The following is a 25,914-nucleotide window of genomic DNA, read 5'->3' on the forward strand; positions in this document are numbered from 1 at the left end:
GCTTCTGCTGTTTAGCATGCATGTAGTCCTTTATTGTAGCTTCACCAGGTTGTCACCTCATTTTTAGGTACACCTGGTGCTGCTCCTGGCATGCTCTTCTACACTCTTCATTGAGCCAGGGTTGATCCCCGGCTTGTTGGTAATGGTAGAGTAAGGGATATGCTGGGCTATGAGGTTACAGATTGTCGTGGAATACAGTTCTGCTGCTGCTGATGGCCCACAGGGCTTCATGGATGCCCAGTTTTGAGCTGCCATATGTGTTCTGAATCTACTCCATTTAGCACAGTGGTAGTGCCACACACCATGATGGACAGTGTGCTCAGTGTGAAGGCAGGAGTTCGTCTCCACAAGGACTGTGCGGTGGTCACTCCTACCAATACTGTCATGGGCAGACCCATCTGCAACAGGTAGATTGGTGTGGACGAGGTCAAGTAGGTTTTGCCCTTGTTCTGGTTCTCTCACCGCCTGCCGCAGGCCCAGTCTGGGAGCTATGTCCTTCAGGATTCGGTCAGTAGTTGGCCTACCGAGCAACTCTTGGTGATGGACATGAAAGCCCCCACCCAGAGTACATTTTGTGCCCTTGCTACCCTCAGTGCTTCCCAACATGGAGGAGTACTGATTCATCAGCTGAGGGAGGGCGGTAGGTGGAAACCAGCAGGAGGTTTCCTTGCCCATGTTTGATCTGATGCCATGAGATCCGGAGTCAATGTTGAGGACTCCCAGGGCCACTCCCTCCTGACTGTAGATCACTGTACCGCCACCTCTGGTCAGTCTGTCCTGCCGGTGGGGCAGTACATACCCAGGGATGGTGATGGAAGTGTCTGGGATGTTGGTTGAAAGGTATGATTCTGTGAGTATGGCTACGTCAGGCTGTTGCTTGACTAGCCTGTGGGACAGCTCTACCCACTTTTGGCACAAGTCGCCAAATGTTAGTGAGGAGGACTTTGCAGGGTTAACTGGGCTTGGTTTGCCTTTGTCGTGTCCGATTGCCTGGTGGCCCGTCTGGTTTTATTCTTAGTTATGTCTTTTTGTAGCAGGATTGTACAACTGAGTGGCTTGCTAGGCCGTTTCAGAGGGCGCTTAAGAAATTGCTGTGGGTCTGGAGTCACACATAGGATATTAGTGAACCAGATGGGTTTTTAAACGACAATCCAGTAGTTTCCTGGTCACCATTATTGACACTAGCTTTCTTTTTCAAATTTTAATGAACTGAATTTAAATTCCCCAGCTGCAGTAGTGGGATTTGAACTCGTTCTCTGGATTATTAGTCCAAGCATCTGGATCACGAGCACAGTAACATAAGCACTAACTATGCCAACTCACACTTTGCAGTCCTCAGAGGGTGTCCACTTTCACCTGCAGACAAGCTGAAACCAATGCCAATGCAACAGGACACCAGTCTAGTTAACATCAGGGAGTTGGGAAGAAGAAAGTCAGTCAGTCAGTCAGTCGCTTTTTCTAAGCATCCTCCATTACAATTGGGTCCACAACCCAACTCAAAAGGTGGAGATGCCGGTGATGGACTGGGGTTGACAATTGTAAACAATTTTACAACACCAAGTTATAGTCCAGCAATTTTATTTTAAATTCACAAGCTTTCGGAGATTTTCTCCTTCCTCAGGCAAATGTTTTTCGGAGATTTTCTCCTTCCTCAGGAAACATTTGCCTGAGGAAGGAGAAAATCTCCGAAAGCTTGTGAATTTAAAATAAAATTGCTGGACTATAACTTGGTGTTGTAAAATTGTTTACAATTGTCAACTCAAAAGGGAGCAACTTGCAGAGTTCACCTTCTGCACGGCTCCCGCCCTCCCCTTGAGGTGACGCGGCGGGGGGGGGGGCAATGGCCACGCCCCCCTGCCTGTGACCACGCCCTTGTCAGGTGACCGGGCTCAATAAAGGGGGGGTGGGTGTGGGGGTGACGCGCTGCTCCCTGTGCTGTCAGTCAGTCAGTTGTTGCAGTGAGTATGGCTGCGGTCCGCTTGTGGGGCGCTGCCTCTCTGCTCTCTGCCGCTGTGTGAGCGCAGCGACTCGGCGCGGTGCGGGCAGCTCAGGGCGTGCGGGTATTCGGGTGGGTCGGCAGCGCTTTGAGGGGGGAGCGTTGGGTGTATTTGCAGAGGGGCTTGGCCATTGCCTGATGTGGTTCTGGCTGTTTTTAGTTCACGGTTTGGAGTATTTCGGGTATTGTTGACTGAGACCGGCGTGAGTCCAAAAATTAAGCTGCTGCAGTTATTTTCGCTCTTTTTTTTTGTTTTGTTTAATTTGTGGGATTTCTTGCATTGATGGGTCTCGTTAATGAGTTAAATTATTCAACCTTTAAAAGCACTATATTGTCAACAAGGATCATGCAGTTTGACTCATTACAGCTTTTAAAACTTTCCAGCATTTAAAAAACTGAATTCAAATTGTCCTAGTGGGATTTCTCAGGACTATTAATAACCACTATATTACCATACCTCCTACCTTTTAAAAATGATCACTTTACTGTTTGAGGTTAATGGCTTAATGGTTGTTTTTCTGCTAACTTCCTGAATGCTTGAAGGGGTGACTCACCATTAGAATGAAAAGGAACCCTGTCGGTCTTTTCTTGTGATCTTATTGACAAATGTTATTTTGAATTCTGTGCAATAATCTGTCTACATCTTCATCACTTGTGTGTTTGGTGAAATGAAGCTATTGAAAGAAAAATGTTGATCTGAAATAAAAACATTCCTGATGAAGGAAACCCCTCCATTGTTAAGCTGTCTTGATCTTAGTTAATGCCTTGGTTATTTCCAGTATGTTGTTCATTTTTAAATGAAAATTGTGCCTGTTTTAAATTTAATGTGAGCACTGTGATTTGTCACCTTTTTTATTATCTGTAACTTTCTCTGCCATGATGGTACCTAATGATTATGGATAGTATTAGGTTTTGTTTCTTACAGTAATCTATTACACTGGGATTAGTTGGCCTTGTGTCCTTAATTGCTTACAAAACCACTTTTACATTTTGTACATTTTAGAATATAGAATTCCTGTAATCTTTCCCCACAATGATGTGCATATCAAAAATATTGAAATTTGTTTTTACCCTAGCCAAAAAAATTCTAATTTAATGACTGAAAATTCCAGGCCCAACTACTTTTACAAGCCTTTTTAATTTAACAGCAATAGGAAATGTGGGTGAGCCATCAGAATGATTGAGCTCTCCTGGGGCGGGTCAGCATTTGCATAAATAATACAACAGAGTAGTCTTAGTATACAGTATTAAGTTCATCACAAAAGGATGAATTTGACACCACTGTTGATGTTGTTTTGTTGTAATATAGTATTGACTGGGATATTCCTGCAACAATTATATTGGGAGACAAATGCCATAAGTTAGACTGTTGTATGCCCTGATCCTCCAGTGGTGATCTTACTCCAAAATGTACTGGAAAACTGATTTGCATGTGTCACATTGAGGAAAGGAGCAAATCAGGGAGCTCAAACATTACTCAACTTAATGCTGCCACTGCTCAATTTCAGGATCTTCAGTCAAGTGGTATATTGCTATCCAATGTGTGATTGTAATGTCTCCCTATATAAACTGATGATCTGTTTAAACTAGTATTCAAAAATGTGTTTACCCATGTATTTAAAAATAGCTGAAATATTAGTGAGTTGTGCATCCTTAGTCCACAGCACATTAAAATGGGCCATAATTTGCTGTGGCACAGAGTCTGCTGTCAGACATACCCTTGCATGTTTAGGTTTTTAAATTTTTTTTTGGGTGGCAAATTGCTGAAAGTGGGAGCTGAAAATGTCTGAGGGAAACAGGGTATCTGGGACCTGAGTGGGGCATAACTGGGTATCTCCTTAACAAATCAGATTGAAGGATTGTGAAATTAACAGTGTAAGGACTGAGAAGGAGGGTGAATTAGTGAGTGAATTCAAAGTCAAATCAGGTATAGAGAGGGAAGGAAAGATTGCCTTGAGAGTAAGAGAGATGGAAAGGAGAAAAACAAGAAAATTTAAAGTTTTACAATTTTAAAATCTCAACAATTAAAACCTGAAGGAATGGGACTCCACAGTGAGACTAACTGCACTCACTGTTCGTCATGTGCCAATTGGTCAGTAACTTTCGGCGACTGCACATGTGCAGTTAAATGCGGAAGTCAGGAAGTTGCTGTTCGAGATGCGGTGCTCGTCCAAAAGCAGCATCTCTCTGTCTGGCTCCCTGTTCAAATACATTGAATGGCGTGAAGTTGCTGTATTTGCACGGTAGATACAAACTAAACTTGTCACAGAAAGTGAAGTCTTGTCAATTCCAGTCAAAGCACCATTTTAAAGACATAATGGGCTGGATTTTGCTGTGAGTGGAAACAAACGACACAAGCTGTTTGATAGACTTGCACTTGCCCATTGACTGAGATTTTGCAAGGCAAGTTGCTCTAAATTAGAGATCCAAATGGTGTGCTGCCCTCTACAGGTATCTGTGACCTGTTTGAACAGGGCAAGTAACTGTGTATCTCCTTAATCAATCCGATTGAAGCATTGTTGATGAGCAGCGCAGTGTCTGAACCAGGAAATGTAAATTAGAATAGTGAATTCAATGTCAAATCAGTACAGAAAGCAAAATTGAGAGGGAAAGAAAGGTTTAATTAAGAGACAGAAAAAAAGTAAGAAACTTTCTTTTAAATGCCCAACAATAATTAAAAGCTGAAGGAATGAGACTTGTAAAAGTTAATTTTCAGTGCCAGAGAGGTTGCTTGGCAGTAATTAAGACTTACCAAGGTAAAAAGGTACTTACACTGGAATAGACAAGCTGTGCGTATACAGCAACTTCACACCATTCAATATATTTGAATGGTGAGACAGACAGCGAGATGCAGTTTCGTGAAGCTAACAGTGGAACTGCACAACTTGGACAGCAACTTCTGGATATTTGAGTTTAACCGCGCATCTGCCCCTGGCCTGGAGCTGCTGCGCATAAATCACAGCGAGTGCTATTATCATTGGCGCAGATTTTGCTGTCAAAATAACAATGAGTTTACTGACACATCTGCCCACAGGGAATTGCATGAACCCATTGCTTTTGCTGCTCTTTATTCAACAGGCAGCTGTATGAAGTCGGACAGAAGAGTTAACGCTCTTTCCTGTGCTCAGAACTAACAATTGCAATCATTTGAGCCAACCAGCACCTTTTATTATTTAACATAGTTCCTGGGAATGGTGAGAAAACTGGTTTGAGTCCAGGTGATTTGCAATTGCTGCCGTTTTCAATGGGGGGGTGACAAACCTTGCATAATGAAGAGTTTCACCGATAGTTTTGGCGGTGCGGTGCAAAAGTCCCAGGAAACGATGGTGCCATGAGAACATTGGTGTTACTAACGCCGTAGGTTCCTGGGACTATTGTGGCTGTAATAATGGTATTCATCATAATTTCAACATTACTATGGTGGTACAGCCCAGGAAATTCCTGGCCAATCTTTAGCTCTGTAATCTGACATCACTCCATTCTAACAAAAAGTTGGCCTATACTGCTGCAGTGCTGACCAGAATTCACAATCCAGCTGTTCCTTTTCCTCTGCCCCTCAAAAAATCATGTTTTCTGTGCAGACAATCAAACTTCACCCACCCCATACAGCTGGAACTAAAGCCCAATTCACTGACTCTGGAGTTTCAACAATAGGGGCTGAAGTGTCCTTGCTGTAAAGGGTTTGGATGGGAGAGGAAGCAAAACAAAGAAAGCCACAGACAATTATAATGTTGTTTTCCCTCCTGCTCTAGATACATCAGGAATGGATCTTCTGGGTGTTTCAAATGTCAAGTTTGCCATTGATCTCTTCAAGCAGTTGAATAAAGATGATGAAACTGGCAATATCTTTGTGTCTCCATTAAGTATATCAGCTGCTCTGGCCATGGTGTATCTTGGTGCTAAAGGGAGCACAGCAGCTCAGATGGCTAAGGTGAGTGTGGCATGAATTTTACAATATTAAAGGAATGCCTTGTTTTCTTACGGATTTCTAAACTGAACAAGAAACGCTTTTAATTATGCAAAGCTTATGGGTAGGGCAAACTTGTTGAGGTAGGTGATATAAAATAAAATCACACTGCTCTCTTCCAACCAGCTTTTTCATTGCCTGTAGCAGCAGTCATCGAATTGTACAGCACAGAAGGAGGTGATTCGGTCCATCGTGCCTGTGCCAGCTCTTTTGAAAGAGCTTTTCAATCAGTCTCTTTCCCCATGGCTCTGCAGATTATTTTGTTTCAAGTATATATCCAATTCCCTTTTGAAAGTTGCGATTAAATCTGCTTCTATGACCCTTTCGGACAGTGCTTTCCAGATCATCGTAACTCGCTGCGTAAAAGAAATTCTCCTCATCTCCCCTCTGCTTCTTTTTGCTAGTGTAGTAGAAATTCACTGGGTTTATTGCAGGATATTGTAACGCACCAAATCACTCGATCCATGTAACGGTAAACCTATGCAGTTTTGTTGAGCTGTTATTTGTACAGCAGAAGTGATCAGTTCTGTAGTTTGATGTATTTCAGATTGAAAATTCAATTTGAAACAATAATTTAGAAACAAGAAATTAGTTATGGCCAGTATTTAAGGTTGGGGTGGAAAGAAGAAAATGGAAACTAGTGGAGTCATTCACTGAGTATAGTACTGTTTTTACTTATGATGTAAATGAATTCTGTAGTCAATGAAACTGTGAAAACCTTGTCTTCTGTATACAGCTGATCATCAAAAGTCAATATAACGCCACATGATGTGCTCGTTTATTGGTCGAAAAAGACATTCAAAAGCCTAGGACAATTTTTTTTTTCTATTCTTTGCCAGGTTAACTCCTTACAGATAATTATAATCTGCCCCCAAAAATAAGCTGATGTACAATATCTTATCAGTGAACAGGTAAACAAATATACTGCAATTTATAATGAGGGAAAGGGGGAGAAATGGCAAAAGGGCTTACTGATTAGGCAGTGCATTTGTGCAGTCACCACCTGTAAATTGCAATAACAAATAACTATCTGTAACTATGTAATGGAAAAGGCCATTGATTTTTTAAAAATAGAATATTAGCCAATGTAGTACAGATGGCCTTTTTAAATTTTTGGGGTTTTTTTTGGTGTCGTCCAACTTAGTTCATTATAGTCATGAAAAATCACATCATTTTGGTTCTGCATGATGTAATCTTGACTGATGTGCAGTTCTTAAACGGAACCTTTGTTGCCAGGGATTATTTGAAATTGGCATTTGCTGTTTTGGATAGAAACTGTAATGAGGTGTTTTTGATGACCTTGTTAATGATCTCCTTCATTAACCTGTAGAGCCGCCTAACTGGGTGTGAATTCATAAAGATGAGTTTCTGTAGCATCAGCAACTGTAGTCATTTGGAATAACAGCTTGAAAAGCACATGATCTAATGTGGGGTTGGCACATAAAATGAATTAATTGTTTTGTTGTACTGAATGCCAACTCTGGCTTCTAGTCTTTAGAATGGCATTACGAAAGCTGAACAAAAATGTGTATTCAGCATAATAAATCCTTTGCATAAATCAGTGTAACTCAATGCATTGTGCTCTACTAAAATGTAGAAATAAGGAGACGAAGCATGTCTGCCAGATTAAATATACGCTTCCATTATAACCTGTAAATATAGAAATGTGTGCTGATCTTGTATTGCATTTGTAACTTTTAAGTTGCAAAAAGAGAACAGAAGCAGGGCACTACTGAATAACTGGACTAACTTTTTATTTCTGGAATAATATAATGGGTATAGCACAGGAGGAGGCCATTCAGCCCATCATGCCTTTGCCAGCTCTTTGAAAGAGCTATCCAATTAGTCCCACTCCTCTGGTCTTCCCCCACAGCCCTGTCCATTTTTTCCTTGAAGTGTTTATCTAATTCTCTTTTTGAAAGTTACTATTGAATCTGCCTCCATCACCCTTTCAGGCAGTGCATTCCAGATCATCACAACGTGCTGTGTTTAAAAAAAAATGTTTCCTCATTGGCAAAAGAGCCAGAGGTGACAATCACCTTAAATCTGTGCCCTCTGATTACTGACCCTTCTGCCACTGGAAACAATTTCTCCTTATTTACTCTATCAAAACAGTTCATGATTTTGAACACCTCTATCAAATCTCCTCTTTCTCTTTATTCTAAGAGAACAATCCCAGCTTCTCCAGTCTCTCCACAAAACTGAAGTCCCTCATCCCTGGTACCATTCTAGTAAATCTCTTCTGCAACCTCTCTAAGGCCTTGACATCCTTCCTAAAGTGTGGTGCCCAGAATTGAACACAATACTCCAACTGAGGCCTAACCAGTGTTATATAAAGGTTTAGCATAACGTCCTTGCTTTGTACTCTATGCCTCTATTATAAAGCCCAGGATCCCATATCCTTTAACAGCCATCTCAACTTGCCCTGCCACCTTCAAAGATTTGTGACTATGCACCCCCAGGTCCCTCTGCTCTTGCACCCCCCTCGAAATAGTCCCATTTAGATTATACTGCCTCTCCATGTTGTTCCTCCTGAAGTGCATCACTTCACACTTATCTGCATTAAATTGCATCTGCCAAGTGTAAGCCCATTTCACCAGTCTGTTACTATCCTCCAAATTATTTCCTACATTTGAGTTTTGTCATCTGCAAACTTTGAAATTATACCCTCTATACCCAAGTCCAGGTCCTTTTTAATATATATCAAAGAGCAGTGGTCCTAATATTGACCCCTGGGGAACATCACTGTATACTTCCCTCCAGTCTGAAATACAGCCATTCACCACTAGTCCTGTTTTATGTCCCTCAGCCAGTTTTGTATCCACTCTGCTACTGTCCCTTTAACCCCATGGGCTTTAATTTTGTTAACCAGTCTATTATGTGGCACTTTATCAAATGCCATTTGAAAGTCCATATACACATTAACCACACTACATTAATCAACACTTAGTTCATAGAAAGTTATGGCACAGAAGGAGGCCATTCAGCCCATCTTGTATGTGCTGGCCATAAAAGAGCTATGCAGCTTAATCCCACTTCCCAGCACCTGGTCTGTTGTCCTTTAGGTATGTGCACTTGAAGTGCACAGCCAAGTACTTCTTAAATAAGTTGAGGGTTTCTGTCTCTACCATTCTTTCAGGCAGTGAGTTCCAGGCCCCCACCACCCTGTGGGTGAGAAAAATTCTCCTCTCCTCCCCTCTAATCCTTCTACCAAATACTTTAAATCTATGCCCCCTGGTCACTGACCTCTCTGCTATGGGAAATAGGTCCTTCCTATCCACTCTATCTTGTCCCATCATAATTTTATATACCTCAATTAAATCTCCCCTCAGCCTCCTTTGATCCAAAAAAAATAACCCCAGCCTATCCAATCTTTTCTCATAACTAAAATTCTCGAGTCCTGACATCCTTGTAAATCTCCTTTGTACCCTGTCTAGTGCAATCACATCTTTCCTGTAATGTGACCAGAACTGTACACAGTATTCGAGCTGTGGCCTAACCAATGTGTTATACAGATCTAGCATAACCTCCCTGCTCTTATATTCTATGCCTCAGCTAATAAGGGAAAGTATCCCATATGTCTTTTTAACCACCTTATCTACCTGTCCTGCTACCTTCAGGGATCACTCCAAGGACCCTCTACCTCTACATCTCTCAGTATCCTCCCATTTATTGTGTACTCCCTTGCCTTGTTTGCCCTCCCCAAATGCATTACCTCACACTTCTCTGGATTGAATTCCATTGTTCTTCAAAGAACTGTCAAGTTTGTCAAACATGATTTTCCTTTAACAAATCCGTGCTGACTTTCATTTACTCCATACTTTTCCAAGTGCCAATTAACTTTGTCCCGGATTATTGTCTCAAAGTTTTCCCACCACCAACGTTAGGCTGACTGGCCTATAATTGCCAGTTTAGCTGCCTCCTCCCCTTTTTTGAACAAGGGTGTAACATTTGCAATTCTCCAGTCCTCCTGCACCATCCCCATATCGAAGGAGGATTTGAAGATTGTGGCCAGAGCCTCTGCAATTTCCACTCTTACTTCCCTCTGTAACCTAGGATACATCCCATCTGGACTGAGTAACTTTTCTACTTTGCATGCCACCAATCTTTTAAGTACCTCCTTTATTTTTAACCTATCACTACTACCTCTTCCTTTACTGCTACAATGGCAGTATCCTCTTAAATGAATACTGTGCATCCATCTTCACTAAATACCTCAGCCATGCCCTCTGCCTCCAAGACGATCTCCTTTTTTGTCCCTAATCGGTCCCACCCTTGCTTTGACCACCATTTTACTATTTAAATAAGTCTTTTGGGTTCCTTTTTATGGTAGCTGCTAATCTGTTCTTACTCTTTGCCCCCCTTCCTTTTTTTAGATCTTTTTTGTACTTTGTATTCAGCCTGGTTCTGTACTGTAGAATGGTGTTTCTTTCTGTGGAAAGTTGATTAAGTACCTCTATTGCTGCTCTTTCTGGGGTTTCATTATTAAAGCTAAAACCTTAATGCTGAAGAAACCTGCTGACATGTAGTAGTAGTTCTACTTTTCTGGCTCCTAATTTTAAATTTCTGGTGCCACATGATTGAACCAGTTTCTCTATTGCTCGTATGCTATAACCACACCTGTGTGAAAGACGATGCAGACTGGTCTCGAGCCTTCTGCGCAAGAGTGTGACGATGCCTCCACGTCCTTTCTGGTGTCCCATGAACTCGTGTCTCCCTCACACTTGCACTCAACCCTTCCATTTTTCCATCTCTAACCTTCCCTGTTCTAAAATCATGGAATGTGTTCTTGCCTCAATTACATTCCTACCTGTATTCATTGTTTACATGCTACCCATTGATGACATCTGGAAGCAATGAGGCCAGCTTCCAAGTGTACTTCAGTGACCCTGCAGTCTACTGCTCTGCTTCATCTGGCCACTCAGTGCATTTGCCATTTTTCTCCAAAATGTGATGTGAAGGCCAGGATGGTAAAACTAAAACCACCAACTTTGGCTCTTGTAAACACCTACATGTCTCTGACCTTGATTTGATCAACCTCCTTGGCTGCCACCTGAGGCTAATTCCAGAGATGTGGGGCTCGATATTAGCACCCGCTATCGGGTGTGTTCCTGGCGGGGGGGGCTCCGAAAATCGGGGATTCCTGGGGCGGGAGCCCGGCTCCAACCCGTCCACTTCTGGGCTTCCCACAGACGCGCTGACATGTGCCGCAGCCCCTGCATGTGGGACTCCCGCAGGCAATTAAAGCCAGCGGGGTACCACTTAAGCTATTTATTTAGGTATTTCAGGTCGCTTAGAGACCTGATTAAGGAGATATTTTACATGGGGTGGGATTTTACAAACAACTGGGACTGTTTCCCGTACTGGGGGAAACAGTCCTGGTTGAAATGGACAGGTTGCAGCTATCAGCCTGTGGCAGCTGCAAAGGTCCATTTGACAGGTGGGGGAGGGGGGTGGAGACCCTCACTCATTGCAGGAGGCCACTCTGTCACTTTGGACAAAGTTTGGCCTCCACCACCCTCCTCCTGACTATCAAATTCACCAACTTGCACACTTACCCCAGTGTCCAGAGACATGTACCTACCTTGCGGACCCCCTCAGATGTACATCTTCCGGATGGGGGCCGCAGTTATGACCTCCTTGGAGGGTCAACAGCATCACCAGCCAAGCCGTCCACCTCTGACACATGGAGCTCCACAGCACAGTGCTGTGACACATCCACCTGCACAGCAGGAGGGAGGGCAACCGCAGAGAGAGATGCGTCGCAGAGGGCACTATCCTCGCCACAGGGTCCACAGACAGAGGCTCAGCTTCCTGGACCTCTCTGAGCAGCAGTGCACTCAGAGGCTCAGAGTCACTCGACATGTAGTCGTGGACATCTGCAGCCTCCTTCATGCTGAGCTGCTCCCGGTTGTCCCGAGCACCATCTTCTTACCTGTTGCTGTCAGTCACCACTGCCCTCAACAACTTCTCCTCCGCATCCTTCCAGGGTGCAACCGGGGACATCGCCGACGTCTGTCATCTGCACAAAAGAGCCCTGCAAATACACCGACACCCACTCTGCAGTGACACAATGGGTGGCATCAGGTGTGGGTCTTCATTGTGATCCTCAGGAAAGGGCATTATTGCACAAACCAGACAAGATTTGCAAAGACGTGGCAGTAGTGGTGCCAATATAATATGTGATGAGTTGGTCAGAAATTAAATATAAGTTTAAAAACCATGACAAACCCTTGTGCATCCCCTTCATGCTCACGACACGTTTGCCTTATGTTGCCTACTGCACATATATGATGCATGCCCTGTGTCTGCAGCACAGGTAGTGGCAGGTTGAGTGAGGCTGACTGTGAAAGAGATGCATGAGAGGGTGAGTATGAGAGAGAGCCATGAGATTGTATGAGGATTGGGTTGAGTGGTAGTGGTGGGATAAGTACTGGCGAGGTGAGTAAGTGCAGGTAAGATGAGGATGAGGTTTGAGTGGGTATGAGGGGTGATGTGACAGAGTAGTGTTAGCAGTGCAGAAGGAGATGTGGGGTGGGGGTGGTGATGTGGCAGATGGAGTGTAGGGGAATGAGTAAGTGTACTCACTTTGGCTGACCAACTGAGGTCATTGCAGCGCCTCCTGCACTGTATGCAGGTGCGTGATATGTTGGTGGTGCAGGTGACCTCCGCCACCTTGAGCCAGGCCTTCTTGGTGGCAGAGGCAGGCCGCTTCCTCCCACTCACTGGGGGGGACGATCTCGGTCTTCCCCCTCCTCCTCACCCCATCCAATGATACCTGGAGTGAGGCATCATTAAAGCTGGGAGCAGCCTTCCCCCTGGGCTGCTCCATGCTGTAATTTTTCCTATTTCTTGCAGCATCAGTCAGTGGAGGACTGCCCCTTTAAATAGAGCTCCTCCAGCTGACAGACCTTACTGCGCATGCACAGCCCGCCCGACGCACAGATCAGCAGTGGGGAACCCGGAAGACCAGGTAAGTGGATCCAATTAGGCTGCGATCGCGAACGGGGCAGACTGATTTCACCGGGCGCGTTACCCACGTGCCCAATAGCCCCCCCCACCACCCTGGTAATATCGAGCCTGTGGACTCCTGGCAAACCTGAGCTCAATTTCCTTCTCATCTGATCTGTTAACAAGACCACTTTCTTTCGCTTTGAAAACATTGTCCCTCTCCTTTTCCTCCACCTCCCCCTCTGCCACCAAAAACCTGATCAATACCTTTATTACGTTGTGGTTAATTGTCTCCCTGCTTCCACCCTCTAAGCTACAAGTCTAGAATGCCATGTCCACGTTCTCACTGGCACTAAAGCCACTTGCCATCATCTCAGTCCTTGCTTATAGAGATGTGGTTGCAAGTTGACCAAGGTTGGGAGCTAAATATTCCAGGGTACTTGACATTTTGAAAAGACAGGCAGAATGGAAAAGGAAGGGGTGTAGCCCTGATAATAAAGGATGACAGAAGGACAATGGTGAGAAAGGATCTTTGCTCAGAAGATCAGGAAGTAGAATCATTATGAATGGAGATAAGAAACAACAATGTGCCGAAAGCACTAGTGGGAGTAGTTTATAGGACCCCTAATAGTAGCTATGCCGTTGGACAGAGTTTTAATCAAAAAATAATGAACTTGTAACAAAGGCAATGCAATGACCATGGGGGACTGTAACCTTCATAGACTGGACAAATCAAATTGGCTAAGGTAGTCTGGAGGACAAGTTCATGGAATGCATTCAAGACAGTTTCCTAGAATAATAAGTCAGGGAACAGGCTATTTTAGATCTTGTATCGTGTAATAAGACAGGATTAACTAGTAATTTCACCAGTGAAGGATCCTCTGGGGATGAATGATCATATGATAGAATTTCACATTGAGTTTGAGAGTGATGTACTTAAGTCAAACTAGAGCCTTAAACTTAAATAAAGCCAATTACATAGGTATGAGGGGCAAGTTGGCTAAGGTAGATTGGGACATTAGATTAAAGGGTATGACTGCAGATAAGCAATGGCAAACATTTAATGAAATATTACAAAATTCTCAACAAATATACATTCCATTGAGAAATAAAAACTTCACTGGAAAAGTGATCCATCCATGGCTAGCTAAATAAGTTAAGGATAGTATTAGATTAAGAGGCCTATAATCTTGCCAAGAAGAGTAATAAGCCTGAGGATTGGGAGAGTTTTAGAAACTATCAAAGGATGACTTTAAAAAATTGATAAGGGAGAAAACAGAATGAGAGTAAAGTAACAAATATAAAAATGGATTGTAAGAGCTTCAAGTATGTAAAAAGGAAGAGAATTGCAAAAGTAAATGTTGGTTCCTTAGAGGCTGAGACAGGAAAAATTATAATGTGGAATTAGGAAATGGCAATGATATTAAACACATATTTTGTATCTGTCTTCAGAAATGGGGATGTTCGCTGATGATTGCAGTGTTCAGTTCCATTCGCAACCCCTCAAATAATGAAGCCGTCCATGCCCACGTGCAGCAAGACCTGGACAACGTCCAGGCTTGGACTCATAAGTGGCAAGTAACATTCGTGCCAGACAAGTGCCAGGCAATAACCATCTCCAACAAGAGTCTAACCACCTCCCCATGACATTCAACAGCATTACCATCGCCGAATCCCCCACCAACATCATCCTGGGGGTCACCATTGACCAGAAACTTAACTGACCAGCCACATAAATACTGTGGCTACAAGAGCAGGTCAGAGGCTGGGTATTCTGCGGCGAGTGACTCCCCTCACTCCCCAAAGCCTTTCCACCATCTACAAGGCACAAGTCAGGAGTGTGATGTAATACTCTCCACTTGCTTGGATGAGTGCAGCTCCAACAACACAAGAAGCTTGACACCATCCAAGATAAAGCAGCCCGCTTGATTGGCACCCCATCCACCACCCTAAACATTCACTCCCTTCACCACCGGTGCACAGTGGCTGCAGTGTGTACCATCCACAGGATGCACTGCAGCAACTCGCCAAGGCTTCTTCGACAGCACCACCCAAACCCGTGACCTCTACCACCTAGAAGGACTAGAGCAGCAGGCACATGGGAACAACACCACCTGCACGTTCCCCTCCAAGTCACACACCCTCCCGACTTGGAAATATATCGCCGTTCCTTCATTGTCGCTGGGTCAAAATCCTGGAACTCCCTTCCTAATAGCACTGTGGGAGAACCTTCACCACACGGACTGCAGCGGTTCAAGAAGGCGGCTCACCACCACCTTCTCAAGGGCAATTAGGGATGGGCAATAAATGCTGGCCTCGCCAGTGATGCCCACATCTCATGAACGAATAATAAAAAAAGCATACCAGAGAGGGGAACAAAGGGTCTAATGAGAGTTGTAACAGATTCGGAGGTGACACCAATTGGTAATCAATTTCATTTCTTATGTCAAACCAAACATGTAAAGGTATCAAATATTTAGACAAAGATCAAAATAATATTACCCCATTTGATCTCTGGGCAGAGGTTATAATTAAGTTGATGTGGTCATTTTGAGTTTTCCCACGGTGAGGTCGTCTTCTGACAGCTAATGGTTTTTGCTGATTCCTCTACCCTGGGCTCAAAAGAAGTTGGGTTTTTATCCCCCACCTTGGCAGGGAAACCCACACAATATATGGAACAACACTCAAGACCCTTTAGAGGTTAACAAAATTGTTTTTCAAAGAATTTCAGATGGTCATCTTGTTTTACCCTTACTCATTTAACCACAAGCTCCTTTTCAAGGTTCCACTGTCTAGCTATTGTGTCATGGTCCTGGTCTTTCTGCTATCTGTGGATTATTGTTCTGCTTTTGGGGTCATTGTTCCTCTTTTATCACAAAGCTGCTCTATCTAGCAAGGAAGGTGACAAGGGTCAATTACTAGTCAAAGATTAACTGTTTATAACTCAGCAAAATACACAGCACAGCTGGCAGACTGTGATGGTTAGTAGCTTTTAAAGTCAATTTTTTTTCCAATATTCTTAGTGAGGAACTTAAAGTAATTAAAATCTTTGAAAAAAAAGTACTGGAGAAACTAATGGGACTAAAAGCTGACACATCTCGTGGACCTGATGACCTACATCCTAGGGTTCTAAAAGAGGTGGCTGCAGAGATAGTGGATGCATTGGTTGTGATCTTCCAAAATTCCCTAGATTCTAGAATGGTCCCAGTGGATTGGAAGGTTAAAAAATATAACCCTGCTATTCAGAAAGGAGGGAGAGAGAAAACAGGGAACTGCAGGCCTGTTAGCCTGACATCAGTCATTGGGAAAATGCTGGAATTCATTATTAAGGAAGTGGTAACCAGGCACTTAGAGAATCATAATATAATCAGGCAGAGTCAACGTGGTTTTATGAAAGGGAAATCGGGTTTGACAAATCTTAGTTTTTTGAGGATGTAACTGGCAGGGTGGATAAAGGGAACCAGTGGATGTAGTATATTTGTATTTTCAAAAGACATTTGATAAGGTGCCACATAAAAGGTTGTTACACAAGGTAAGGGATCATAGGGTTGGGGGGTAACAAATTAGCATGGATAGAGGATTGGTTAAGGAACAGAAAACAGAGTAGGAATAATCGGGTCATTCTCAGGTTGGCAGGCTGTAACTAGTGGGGTGCCGCAAGGATCGGTGCTTGGGCCTCAGCTATTTATAGTCTATAAATTAATGATTCAGATGAAGGGACCGTGTGTAATGTATCCAAATTTGCTGGTGATACAAAGCTAGGTATGAAAGTAAGCTGTGAGGAGGACAGTCTGCAAAAGGATATACAGGTTAAGTGAGTGGGCATGAAGATGGCAGATGGAGTATAATGTATGGTTGAGGTTATTCACTTTGGTAGGAAAAACAGAAAAACTGAGTTTTTTTTAGATGGTGAGAAACTATTAAATGTTGGTGTTCAGAGGGATTTGAGTGTCCTCGTACAAGAAACACAAAGTTAGCATGCAGATACAGCAAGCAATTGGGAAGGCTATTGGCATTTTTTGCAAGGGGGTTTTGAATACAAGGGTAAAGTAGACTTGCTGCAATTGTACAGGGCTTTAGTGAGACCTCACCTGTAGTACTGCATACAGTTTTGGTCTCCTTATCTAAGGAAGGATATACTTGCCTTGGAGGCTGTGCAATGAAGGTTCACGAGATTGATTCCTGGGATGAGAGGGTTGTCCTGTGAGGAGAGATTGAGTGGAATGGGCCTATATTCTGGAGTTTAGAAGAATGAGAGGTGATCCCATTGACATACAAGATTCTGTGGGGGTTTGACAGGGTAGATGCTGAGGTGGATTCCCCTGGCTGGAGAGTCTAGGACCAGAGGGCACAGTCACAGAATAAGGGGTTGGCCATTTAAGACTAAGATGAGGAGGAATTTCTTCACACGATTGTGGACCTTTGGCATTCTGTACCCAAGGCCTGTGGATGCTGAGTCGTTGAGTATTTTCAAGGCTGAGATATAGATTTTTGGAATCGGGATATTGGTATCGGGCAGGAAAGTGGAGTTGAGGTTGAAGATCAGCCATGATCTTATTGAATGGCGGAGCAGGCTCAAGGGGCTGTATGACCTACTCCTGCTCCTATTTCTTATGTTCTTGTGTAAAACTTTCCTGGTGCCCCAGAAAATTGAATTAAATTATCCTCCCTCCACTCTCCAAATCCCTTCACTGCCTTGCCCCTTCACTCTGCCAAATCCCTTCACGGCCTCACCGCTCCATAGGTCTAACTTCCTCTAGCCATGTGTTGCTGCACATAGCCTCAAATCCCCATTCTCTCTACCCCTCCTTCTTCTCCAGCATCTGATTTATCACCAATTTCCTTGCCTTCAAGAAGTATCCTAAAAGGCTTTCCTCTTTCGGTATGTTATTACCCTCTCCTAACCTATTTTCCTCCTCAGCCCCTCCTGCTCAGTGCCCACTTGATCATTACTTTCTATAAGATAGTGGAGTGTAAATCTCATTGTTTTTGTGTAAGGAATGCTATAATCTATTCCATTTTTATCTAGTTTAAAGTAAAATAGTAAAAGCTATGGGTGGCCAAGTTTGCTTCAGGTAAAGAGATGTTGCTTACTGGCTCTGACGATAATGGACAAGTCACATCCATGTGCACGTGTGTATTTATTTTCAGTATATATTAGATGTCTAATGATGAAGTGTTTCTTAGATTTTGGAAGCTTCCTTTTTCTCATCCCTATTGTAGTAGAGCAGCACTTAGGGATCCTTCATTAACAATACTACCCTATGAAACCTAGAACCCGCCCTCTATAAAATCCCAAGGACACAAGTGATATACTGAATATATGGTGGTAATTTCCTAGTGTCTGATATTTTGTAACCGGCACTCCTGATCTTTGGCCACCCAAGGACGGTCCGCTCCCCAAAAGGGCCATCTATAGGTCCAGGGTGGAGGCGGCCCAGAGGGAGTCACTCTGGCTGCCTGCCTCTTCCGAGGACTTGTCCATGCCCAGGTAACCTTGGAGAAGGAATACATGGTGCCCACCAATGTACTTGAGGCCTTCCTTGACTGGTGGGCACTGCAAGGACTGGAGTGTTTTGTGGACACCAGGAATAAGTTTCCTGTTATTTTGTTCAGTTATTAAACAAAAAGAAAGATGTTGGGCAGCTGATTGGCTGGTTGTCCTTATGAGGTTTGACCTTGTCTGATGTCATTCACCTTGTACGGTTGAAGATGAGTCTAAAGAAAACAAAAAGGAAGTCTCCTTTGCTGTTAGCATCCTGATTGATACTTCTGGAACTTTGGATTTAGTTAGTTTTCTTTTGTCCTGTTTCTAGTATAGATACTGATAACATCTTGTAAAATAGATAACTGAGATTGACAATACAGAAACAATACCTGAAGACCAGACATAATCTGCTGCTGATCAATCTTCAGATTCATTTACAGCTGCAGGCTAAATTTCATTCTGCTTTGCTGTTTGCTGTTGTGGTTTTAGTTTTTTGTCGTCAAATCTATGAAGATGACCAGAATGGCTATTGTTGGGTTAATATGGAAGTGGTATGGTAGAATGAGGAAAAAAATTTTCACCCAAGGGGTGGTGGGGGTCAGGAACTCACTGCCTGAAAGGTTGGTAGAGGCAGAAACCCTCAACTCATTTAAAAAAAAATACCAAAATGCTATGACCTACAAGGCTATGGACCAAGTGCTGGAAAGTGGGATTAGGCCAGTGTGGACACGATGGGCAGAATGGCCTCCTTCTGTGCTGTAAATTTTCTATGATTCTTAGTGCATTCAGAACAGTAATGCATTAGGATTTGGATGATGTATTTTAAAAACTGCCGTAGCAATTGCATGGAGTTTGAGCCAGCAACAGGCAGGCCATGCAAGAAAAGACAAAGGTTCTCATCCACCTCAATCCTGAAGCTAACTATCCATTTTGCCCCCCTGGAAATTGGCATCAGAAAGTAGCTTGTTCATTCCATACTATAGAATTTTACAGCACAGAAGGAGGCCATTCAGCCTGTCATGCCTGTGCTGGCTCTTTGAAAGAGCTGCCCAATTTAGTCCCACACCCCAGCATTTTCCCCATAACCTTGCAAATTAGTCCTCTTCAAGTACATGTCCAATTGCCTTTTGAAAGTTCCTCTGGAATCTGATTCAACCACCCTTTCAGGAAGTGCCTTCCAGATCTTAACCCTCTGCCTGAAAAAAATTCTCCTCATTTCCCCTCTAGATCTTTTGTCAATTATTTAAATCTGTGATCTCTGGATACTGACCACTTGCCAGACGAAACCGAGCAAGTAGGGAGAAACTATCAAAACCCTTCCTTATTTTAAATATCTCTATCAGGTCTGTCCTTCTCTGTTCTAAGGAGAACAATCCCAGCTTCTCCAATCTCTTGACATAACTGAAGTCCCTCACAGAATAGTTACAGCATGGAAGGAGGCCATTCGGCCCATCAAGTCTGTGCAACAGCAATCCTGCTAGTCCCACTCCTCCATCCTATCCCTGTAGCCCTGCAAATTTTTTCCCTTCATGTACTTATCCAGTTCCCTTTTTGAAAGCCACGATTGAATCTGCCTCCACCATCCCCTCAGGCAGTGCAGTCCAGATCATAACCATTCGCTGCCTTAATTTTTTTCCTCATGTGGTGTTTGGTTCTTGACCCTTCCACCAATGGAAACAGTTTCTCACTATCTACTCTGTCTAGACCCTTCATGATTTTGAATACCTCTATCAAATCTCCTCGCAACCTTCTCTGCTCTAAGGAGAACCCCAGCTTCTCCAGTCTGTCCATGCAACTGAAGTCCCTCATCCCTGGAACCATTCTAGTAAATCTTTCTGCATCCTCTCTAAGGCCTTCACATCCTTCCTAAAGTGCAGTGCCCAGAATTTGACACAAGACTCCAGTTGTGGCCAAACCAGTGTTTTAGAAAGGTTATCATAACTGCCTTGCTTTTGTACTCCATGCCTCTGGAGCCCAGGATCCTGTATGCTTTTTTAACCGCTTTCTCACCTGTCCTGCCACTTCAACAATTTGTGCACATATACCCCCACGTCTCAGTTCCTGCACCCCCTTTAGAATTGTACCCTTTAGTTTATATTGCCTCTCCTTGTTCTTCCTGCCTAAATGTATCACTTCGCACTTCTCTGCATTAAATTTCATCTGCCATGTGCCTGCCCATTCCACCTGTCCATCTATGTCCTCTTGAAGTCCATCACTATCCTTCTCACTGTTTACTACACATCCAAGTTTTGTGTCATCTGCACACTTTGAAATTGTGCCCTGTACACCCAAGTCAAGTCATTAATATAAAGAAAAGCAGTGACCCTAGTACTGACCCCTGGGGAACTCCACAGTATACCTTACTCCAGTCCAAAAAAAACATTCACCGCTACTGTTTCCTGTCACTTAGCCAATTTCATATCCATGCTGTCACTGCCCCTTTTATTCCATGGGCTTCAACTTTGCTGACAAGCCTATTATGTGGCACTTTTTATCAAACGGCTTTTGAAAGTCCATATACACATCAACCGCATTGCTCTCATCAACTCTTACCTCATCAAAAACACTCTGGCTAGTGACACAATTTGCTTTTAACAAATCCATGCTGGTTTTCCTTTATTAATCCACACTTGTCCAGTGACTGTTAATTTTGTCCTGGATTATCGTTTCTAAACGTTTCCCCTCCACCAAGATTAAACTGACTGACCTGTAGTTGCCGGGTTTATCCTTACACCCTTTTTTGAACAAGGGTGTAACATTTGCAATTCTCCAGTCCTCTGACACCACTCCTGTATCCAAGGACGATTGGAAGATTATGGCCAGTACCTCCGCAATTTCCACCCTTCTCGGCAACCCTAGGATGCATCCCATCCGGACCAGGTGACTTATCTAAGTACAGCCAAACTTTCTTGTACCTGCTCTTTTCAATTAGCCCATTCAGTATCTCAGTACTTCTTCTTTTACTGTGACTTCGGCAGCATCTTCCTTGGTAAAGACAGATGCAAAGTACTCATTTAGTACCTCAGCCATGCCCTCTGCCTCGATGCGTAGGTCTCCTTTTGATCCCTAATTGGCCCAAGCCCTCCTCTTAATACCTGTTTCCTATTTATATGCCTATAGAAGACCCTCTGCTCCTCATTTCCTTTTTCACTTCCCCTCTGAACTTTCCATATTCAGCCTGGTTCTCACTTGTGTTATCAACCTGATATCAGTCATATGCCCCCTTTTCTGCTTCATCTTACTCTCTATCTCTTTGCTCATGCAGGAAGCTCTGGCTTTAGTTGCCCTACCTTTCCCCCTCGTGGGAATGTACCTAGACTGTACCCGAACCATCTCCTGTTCAATTACAGTTTTGCCTGCCAATCAGTTTACTTGGGCCAGATCTGTTCTCAACCCACTGAAATTGGCCCCCCTCCAATTGAGTATTTTTACTCTAGATTGTGCCTTGTCCTTTCCATAGCTAATCTAAACCTTATGATGCTTTGATCGCTGTTCTCTAAATGTTCCCCCACTGACACTTGCTCCACTTGGCCTGCCTCATTCCCCAGAACCAGATCCAGCAATGCGTCCTTCCTTCCTGCAAATTTGCTCCTCTATATCCTTCCCACTAGTTGGTGGCCTATAGACTACCCCCAGTAGTGTAATGGCACCTGCTATTGTTTCTTAACTCTAAACAATTAGATTCTGTCCTTGACCCCTCCAGAACATCCTCTCTCCAGCACTGCAATAGTCTCCTTAATCAATACTGCCACCTTCCCTATCTTCCTGAACATTTTGTATCCCAGAATATTTAGTATCCATTCCTGCCCTTTTTTTTGAGCCACTACATCATATTCCGATGTGGCTATTTGCACCTGCAGCTCACCAACCTTATTTACCACACTGTGTGTTTTACACATGCACTGTAAACCAATCTTGGACCTCCTTGTATTCTTAGTCTGATCCCACCTAATACCATACTAATTCTTGCTCTAGTGCTATGTCTCTCCCAATCCTTTTGTGCCCCTTGTTTCTCCTTTCCAGTGCTACATCCTGGTGCCCATTCCTCTGCCAAATTAGTTTAATTTCCTCACTGCACTAGTGAACCTCCCCGTGAGGACATTGATCCCAGCTCTGGTGCAACCTATCTGGCCTGTACAAGTTCCACCTCCCCCAGGAATCTAAAGCCCTCCCTCCTGCACCATCTCTCCAGCCACACATTATCTGCTCTATCCTCCTATTTCTATACTCACTAGTGTGTGGCACTGGGAGTAATCTGGAGATTACTACCTTTTTTGAGTGCAGTAGAACAGACTTTTTATATATGTAATGAAATAATAATTCAATTGGAGTGATGGGGTAGAAGATTTTTTCCAATTTGGATGAATTCAGAAACCACTCTTGGGTGAGGTAAGCTGTATGTGAATTAAATTGAGACAGACCATTTTTGTCACCGGCAGCTTAATTTTTTATTATAAGAGAATGCAAGTTTCCAAGTGAAACAAATGAGTTCTCTTACATGTTGTAATGACCAGAAGCTCCAATATAAAACTATGAAATGAATAATTGTACAGAATGACAAAACCTGGAGCTGACCAGAAAGGTTGAAGTACTATGAATAGACTATCCTTGTCATGGTAGAAGTAGATCAAAAAAGGTACGTAACGTACCACATAGTACACTCACGACTAAGGTCCAAACATATGGAATCAGAGGGAAAGCAGCAGAATGGATTGCAAGCAGGCTAGACAACCGAGCAGGGGTTAAAGATAGTTACTCAGATCGGCAAAAGGTGGGAAGTGGTGTATCACAAGGATCAGTGCTGGGACTACTGTTCACCATTTAAATCAACGATTTGGACTCGGGAATTGGAAGTACATTTTCAAAATTTGCGGACGACACCAAATTTGGGGCTATAGTTAATACGGACGACTGCGACAAAACATAGGAAGACATTCATAAGCTTGCAGAATGGGTGTGTAATTGGCAAATGAATTTCAATATAGATAAGTGTGAGGTGGTACATTTTGGTAGGAAGAATAAGGAGGCCACATACTCCTTGGAAAAGGAGTCTAAATGGGGTAGAGGAGCAGAGGGATCTGGGGGTACAGATACACACATCACTAAAAGTAGCAACACTGGTTAATAAGGCCACTTTTTTTTTAAAAAAAGCAAACCAACAGGATGGAATTGAAAAGCAGGGAAGTTGTTAAACTTGTATAGAACCTCTGTTAGACCACACTTGGAGTACTGTGACCAGTTCTGGTCTCCATATTATAAAAAGGATAGAGGCACTGGAGAAGGTGCAAAATAGATTTACCAGGATGATACCAGAACTGAGATGGTACCGATCAGAAAGATTGACCAGGCTGAGGCTCTTCTCTCTAGAAAAGATAAGACTGAGGGGTGACCCGATAGATGCCTTTTAAGATTAGGAAAGGTTAGATGTAAGGATGTTTCCACTTGTGGGGGAGACCAGAACTAGGGGCCATAAATATAAGATAGGCACTAATGAATCCAATAGGGAATTCAGGAAAAACTTCTTTACCCAGAGAGTGGTGAGAATGTGGAACTCGCTACCACAAGGAGTAGTTGAGGTGAATAGCATAGATGCATTTAAGGGGAAGTGAGACAAACACATGAGGGAGAAAGGAATAGAAGGATATGTTGATGGGGTTAGATGAAGGGTGGGAGGAGGCTTGTGTGGAGCATAAACACTGGCATGGACCTGTTGGGCCGAATGGCCTGTTTCTATGCTGTACATTCTATGTAATATCTGAAGCTGAAATTACTGCATCTTCGACATTGATTCCAAGAGAGATTTCAAGAACTAGAAAGTGCAATGAAGAATTCAGTGGGCAGGTGGAGAATGTGTTTTGGCAGATGGCATTGCTGCTTAATAGCCAAATGAATCAGAACACAAATATTTATTGCAAGAAGGGAGTGTCCTGTTACTTCATTCTGCTGAATGGTAACTTAACTGCTGAAACTATCTCTTATAATTAGAGGTTGCATTATTTGAGTTGATTTTATGAAATGCTTGTGTTCTTTTAAGCAATTTCTAAGGAAAGTATTGAATAGAAGTATGGCCACCTTGTAGGGGAGGGGGGGAGAAATAGTAAAGCATCAATTTCAAAATCTCCATCTTCACATTCCACCCCCTCCTTGATAGCCTTGCTCTTTCTACTTCTGGAGTACTCATGTGCTCTTCTTTCTCTCTTTTTTTTTCTCTCTTTTCCCCCCCCCCCCCCTTGCTCTGCTGTCTGTAGCAGATCTGTTTAGCCTTTTTACCCCTCCTTTCATCCTGCCTATATTCCTCACTATCTTCAAACCTGCCTCTTCAATGGCCCTTTCAGCCATTTTGTGATGACTGCACAGAATTGCAAACTAAATGGAACAAAATTAAAAATAGTTTAATATCATTTGAGCCCAGAAATTATCATTGTTTTTCTTTGCTTCACTTTTAAACATGTTGGTTGTATGGATTTGTTAAACCAAATCTACCTGGGCTTTTGTATTCAAATAGTCACAGATGTGTGCTTTTATCTAATCCAGACTACACCAAAACTGAGCACTAATGATCTATATCTTGGAGTTTTTATAACCAGTTTTACTGGTGTTGCTGCAAAATGTGATCAATATTTATATGGCTTCCCTACGAATGAGATGCCAGGTAAATCTCTTAGTTGCCAGTTACTCTGCTAGTGTGAGCATGGAGTTTATCCACTATGTTTGCATCAAAAGCAAAATACTGTGGATGCTGGAAATATGAAATAAAAACAAAGTGCTGGAGAAGCTCAGCAAATCAGGCAGCATCTGTGGAGAAAAACATTAACATTTCAGGTCAAAGAACTTTTGTCATTATATGTTTGCATATAAGATATGACACTAAGCTCGGCATGCAGAGTGAAATGAGTTGCGTGTGTACATATTAGCATTGCAAAATGTCATTCTGGCATGTAAAATCCTGTTTCCACTTTGAGATAGCATCAGGCATCCTAAAGAGGTGGGGTAGGTTAATGATCTGAAATGTTATGACAATAACCTGGATGCTCAACCCTTACTGTGAAAGATATCAAGCCCATTGTTGGTCTGGGCTTATTTTAAACATTAATGTTGGACTAAAGCTAGAGCAACTCCTTTAACATTGACAAACACCTGATTCCAAATCCTGACTAATGTTGGATCTGCTTCAGTTAAACTGCAATTCTCTCAAAATAGTGTAGTTGCTTGTTAACATATTTCTGCGTGCAAAAGTTTGATCATTCTATTTTGTGGTGGAGTGTTGGGCATTTGGGGAATGTAATAAAAGGATTACTAGTAAGTACCAAAAGAGGAAACTGATTTAATGAACATAATTTTCTTCAGAAACAATTTTTAAAAAAAAAATGACAGTCTTTGGTTGTAATTTTTTTTGGTAGAAATGTTCTACTTTGTTAATTAATCGAGATGTTGGTACCAGCTGCTTGCTTTTAGGAGTGGTGATAAAGGAATTCCACTGTGATCCAAGGGCAGACGTTGCCAAAGTTTTGT

The 25,914-nt window shown here is 42.9% G+C and overlaps 1 protein-coding gene across 1 annotated transcript in view; it reads left to right on the plus strand.

Moving 5' to 3' along the window:
- The first annotated feature begins 1,917 nt into the window (after positions 1–1,917).
- Positions 1,918–25,914, plus strand: part of LOC137331743 (uncharacterized) — a 73,080-nt gene continuing 49,083 nt past the window's right edge. Inside the window, exons 1-2 of the mRNA XM_067995730.1 lie at positions 1,918–1,958; positions 5,749–5,927. Of these exons, the coding sequence (XP_067851831.1) occupies positions 5,760–5,927 (168 nt within the window). The 5' untranslated portion in view covers positions 1,918–1,958; positions 5,749–5,759. The remainder of the gene's footprint in view (positions 1,959–5,748; positions 5,928–25,914) is intronic.

The sequence above is a fragment of the Heptranchias perlo genome, chromosome 2 (genome assembly GCF_035084215.1).
Source record: "Heptranchias perlo isolate sHepPer1 chromosome 2, sHepPer1.hap1, whole genome shotgun sequence".
Taxonomy (NCBI): Eukaryota; Metazoa; Chordata; class Chondrichthyes; order Hexanchiformes; family Hexanchidae; genus Heptranchias; species Heptranchias perlo.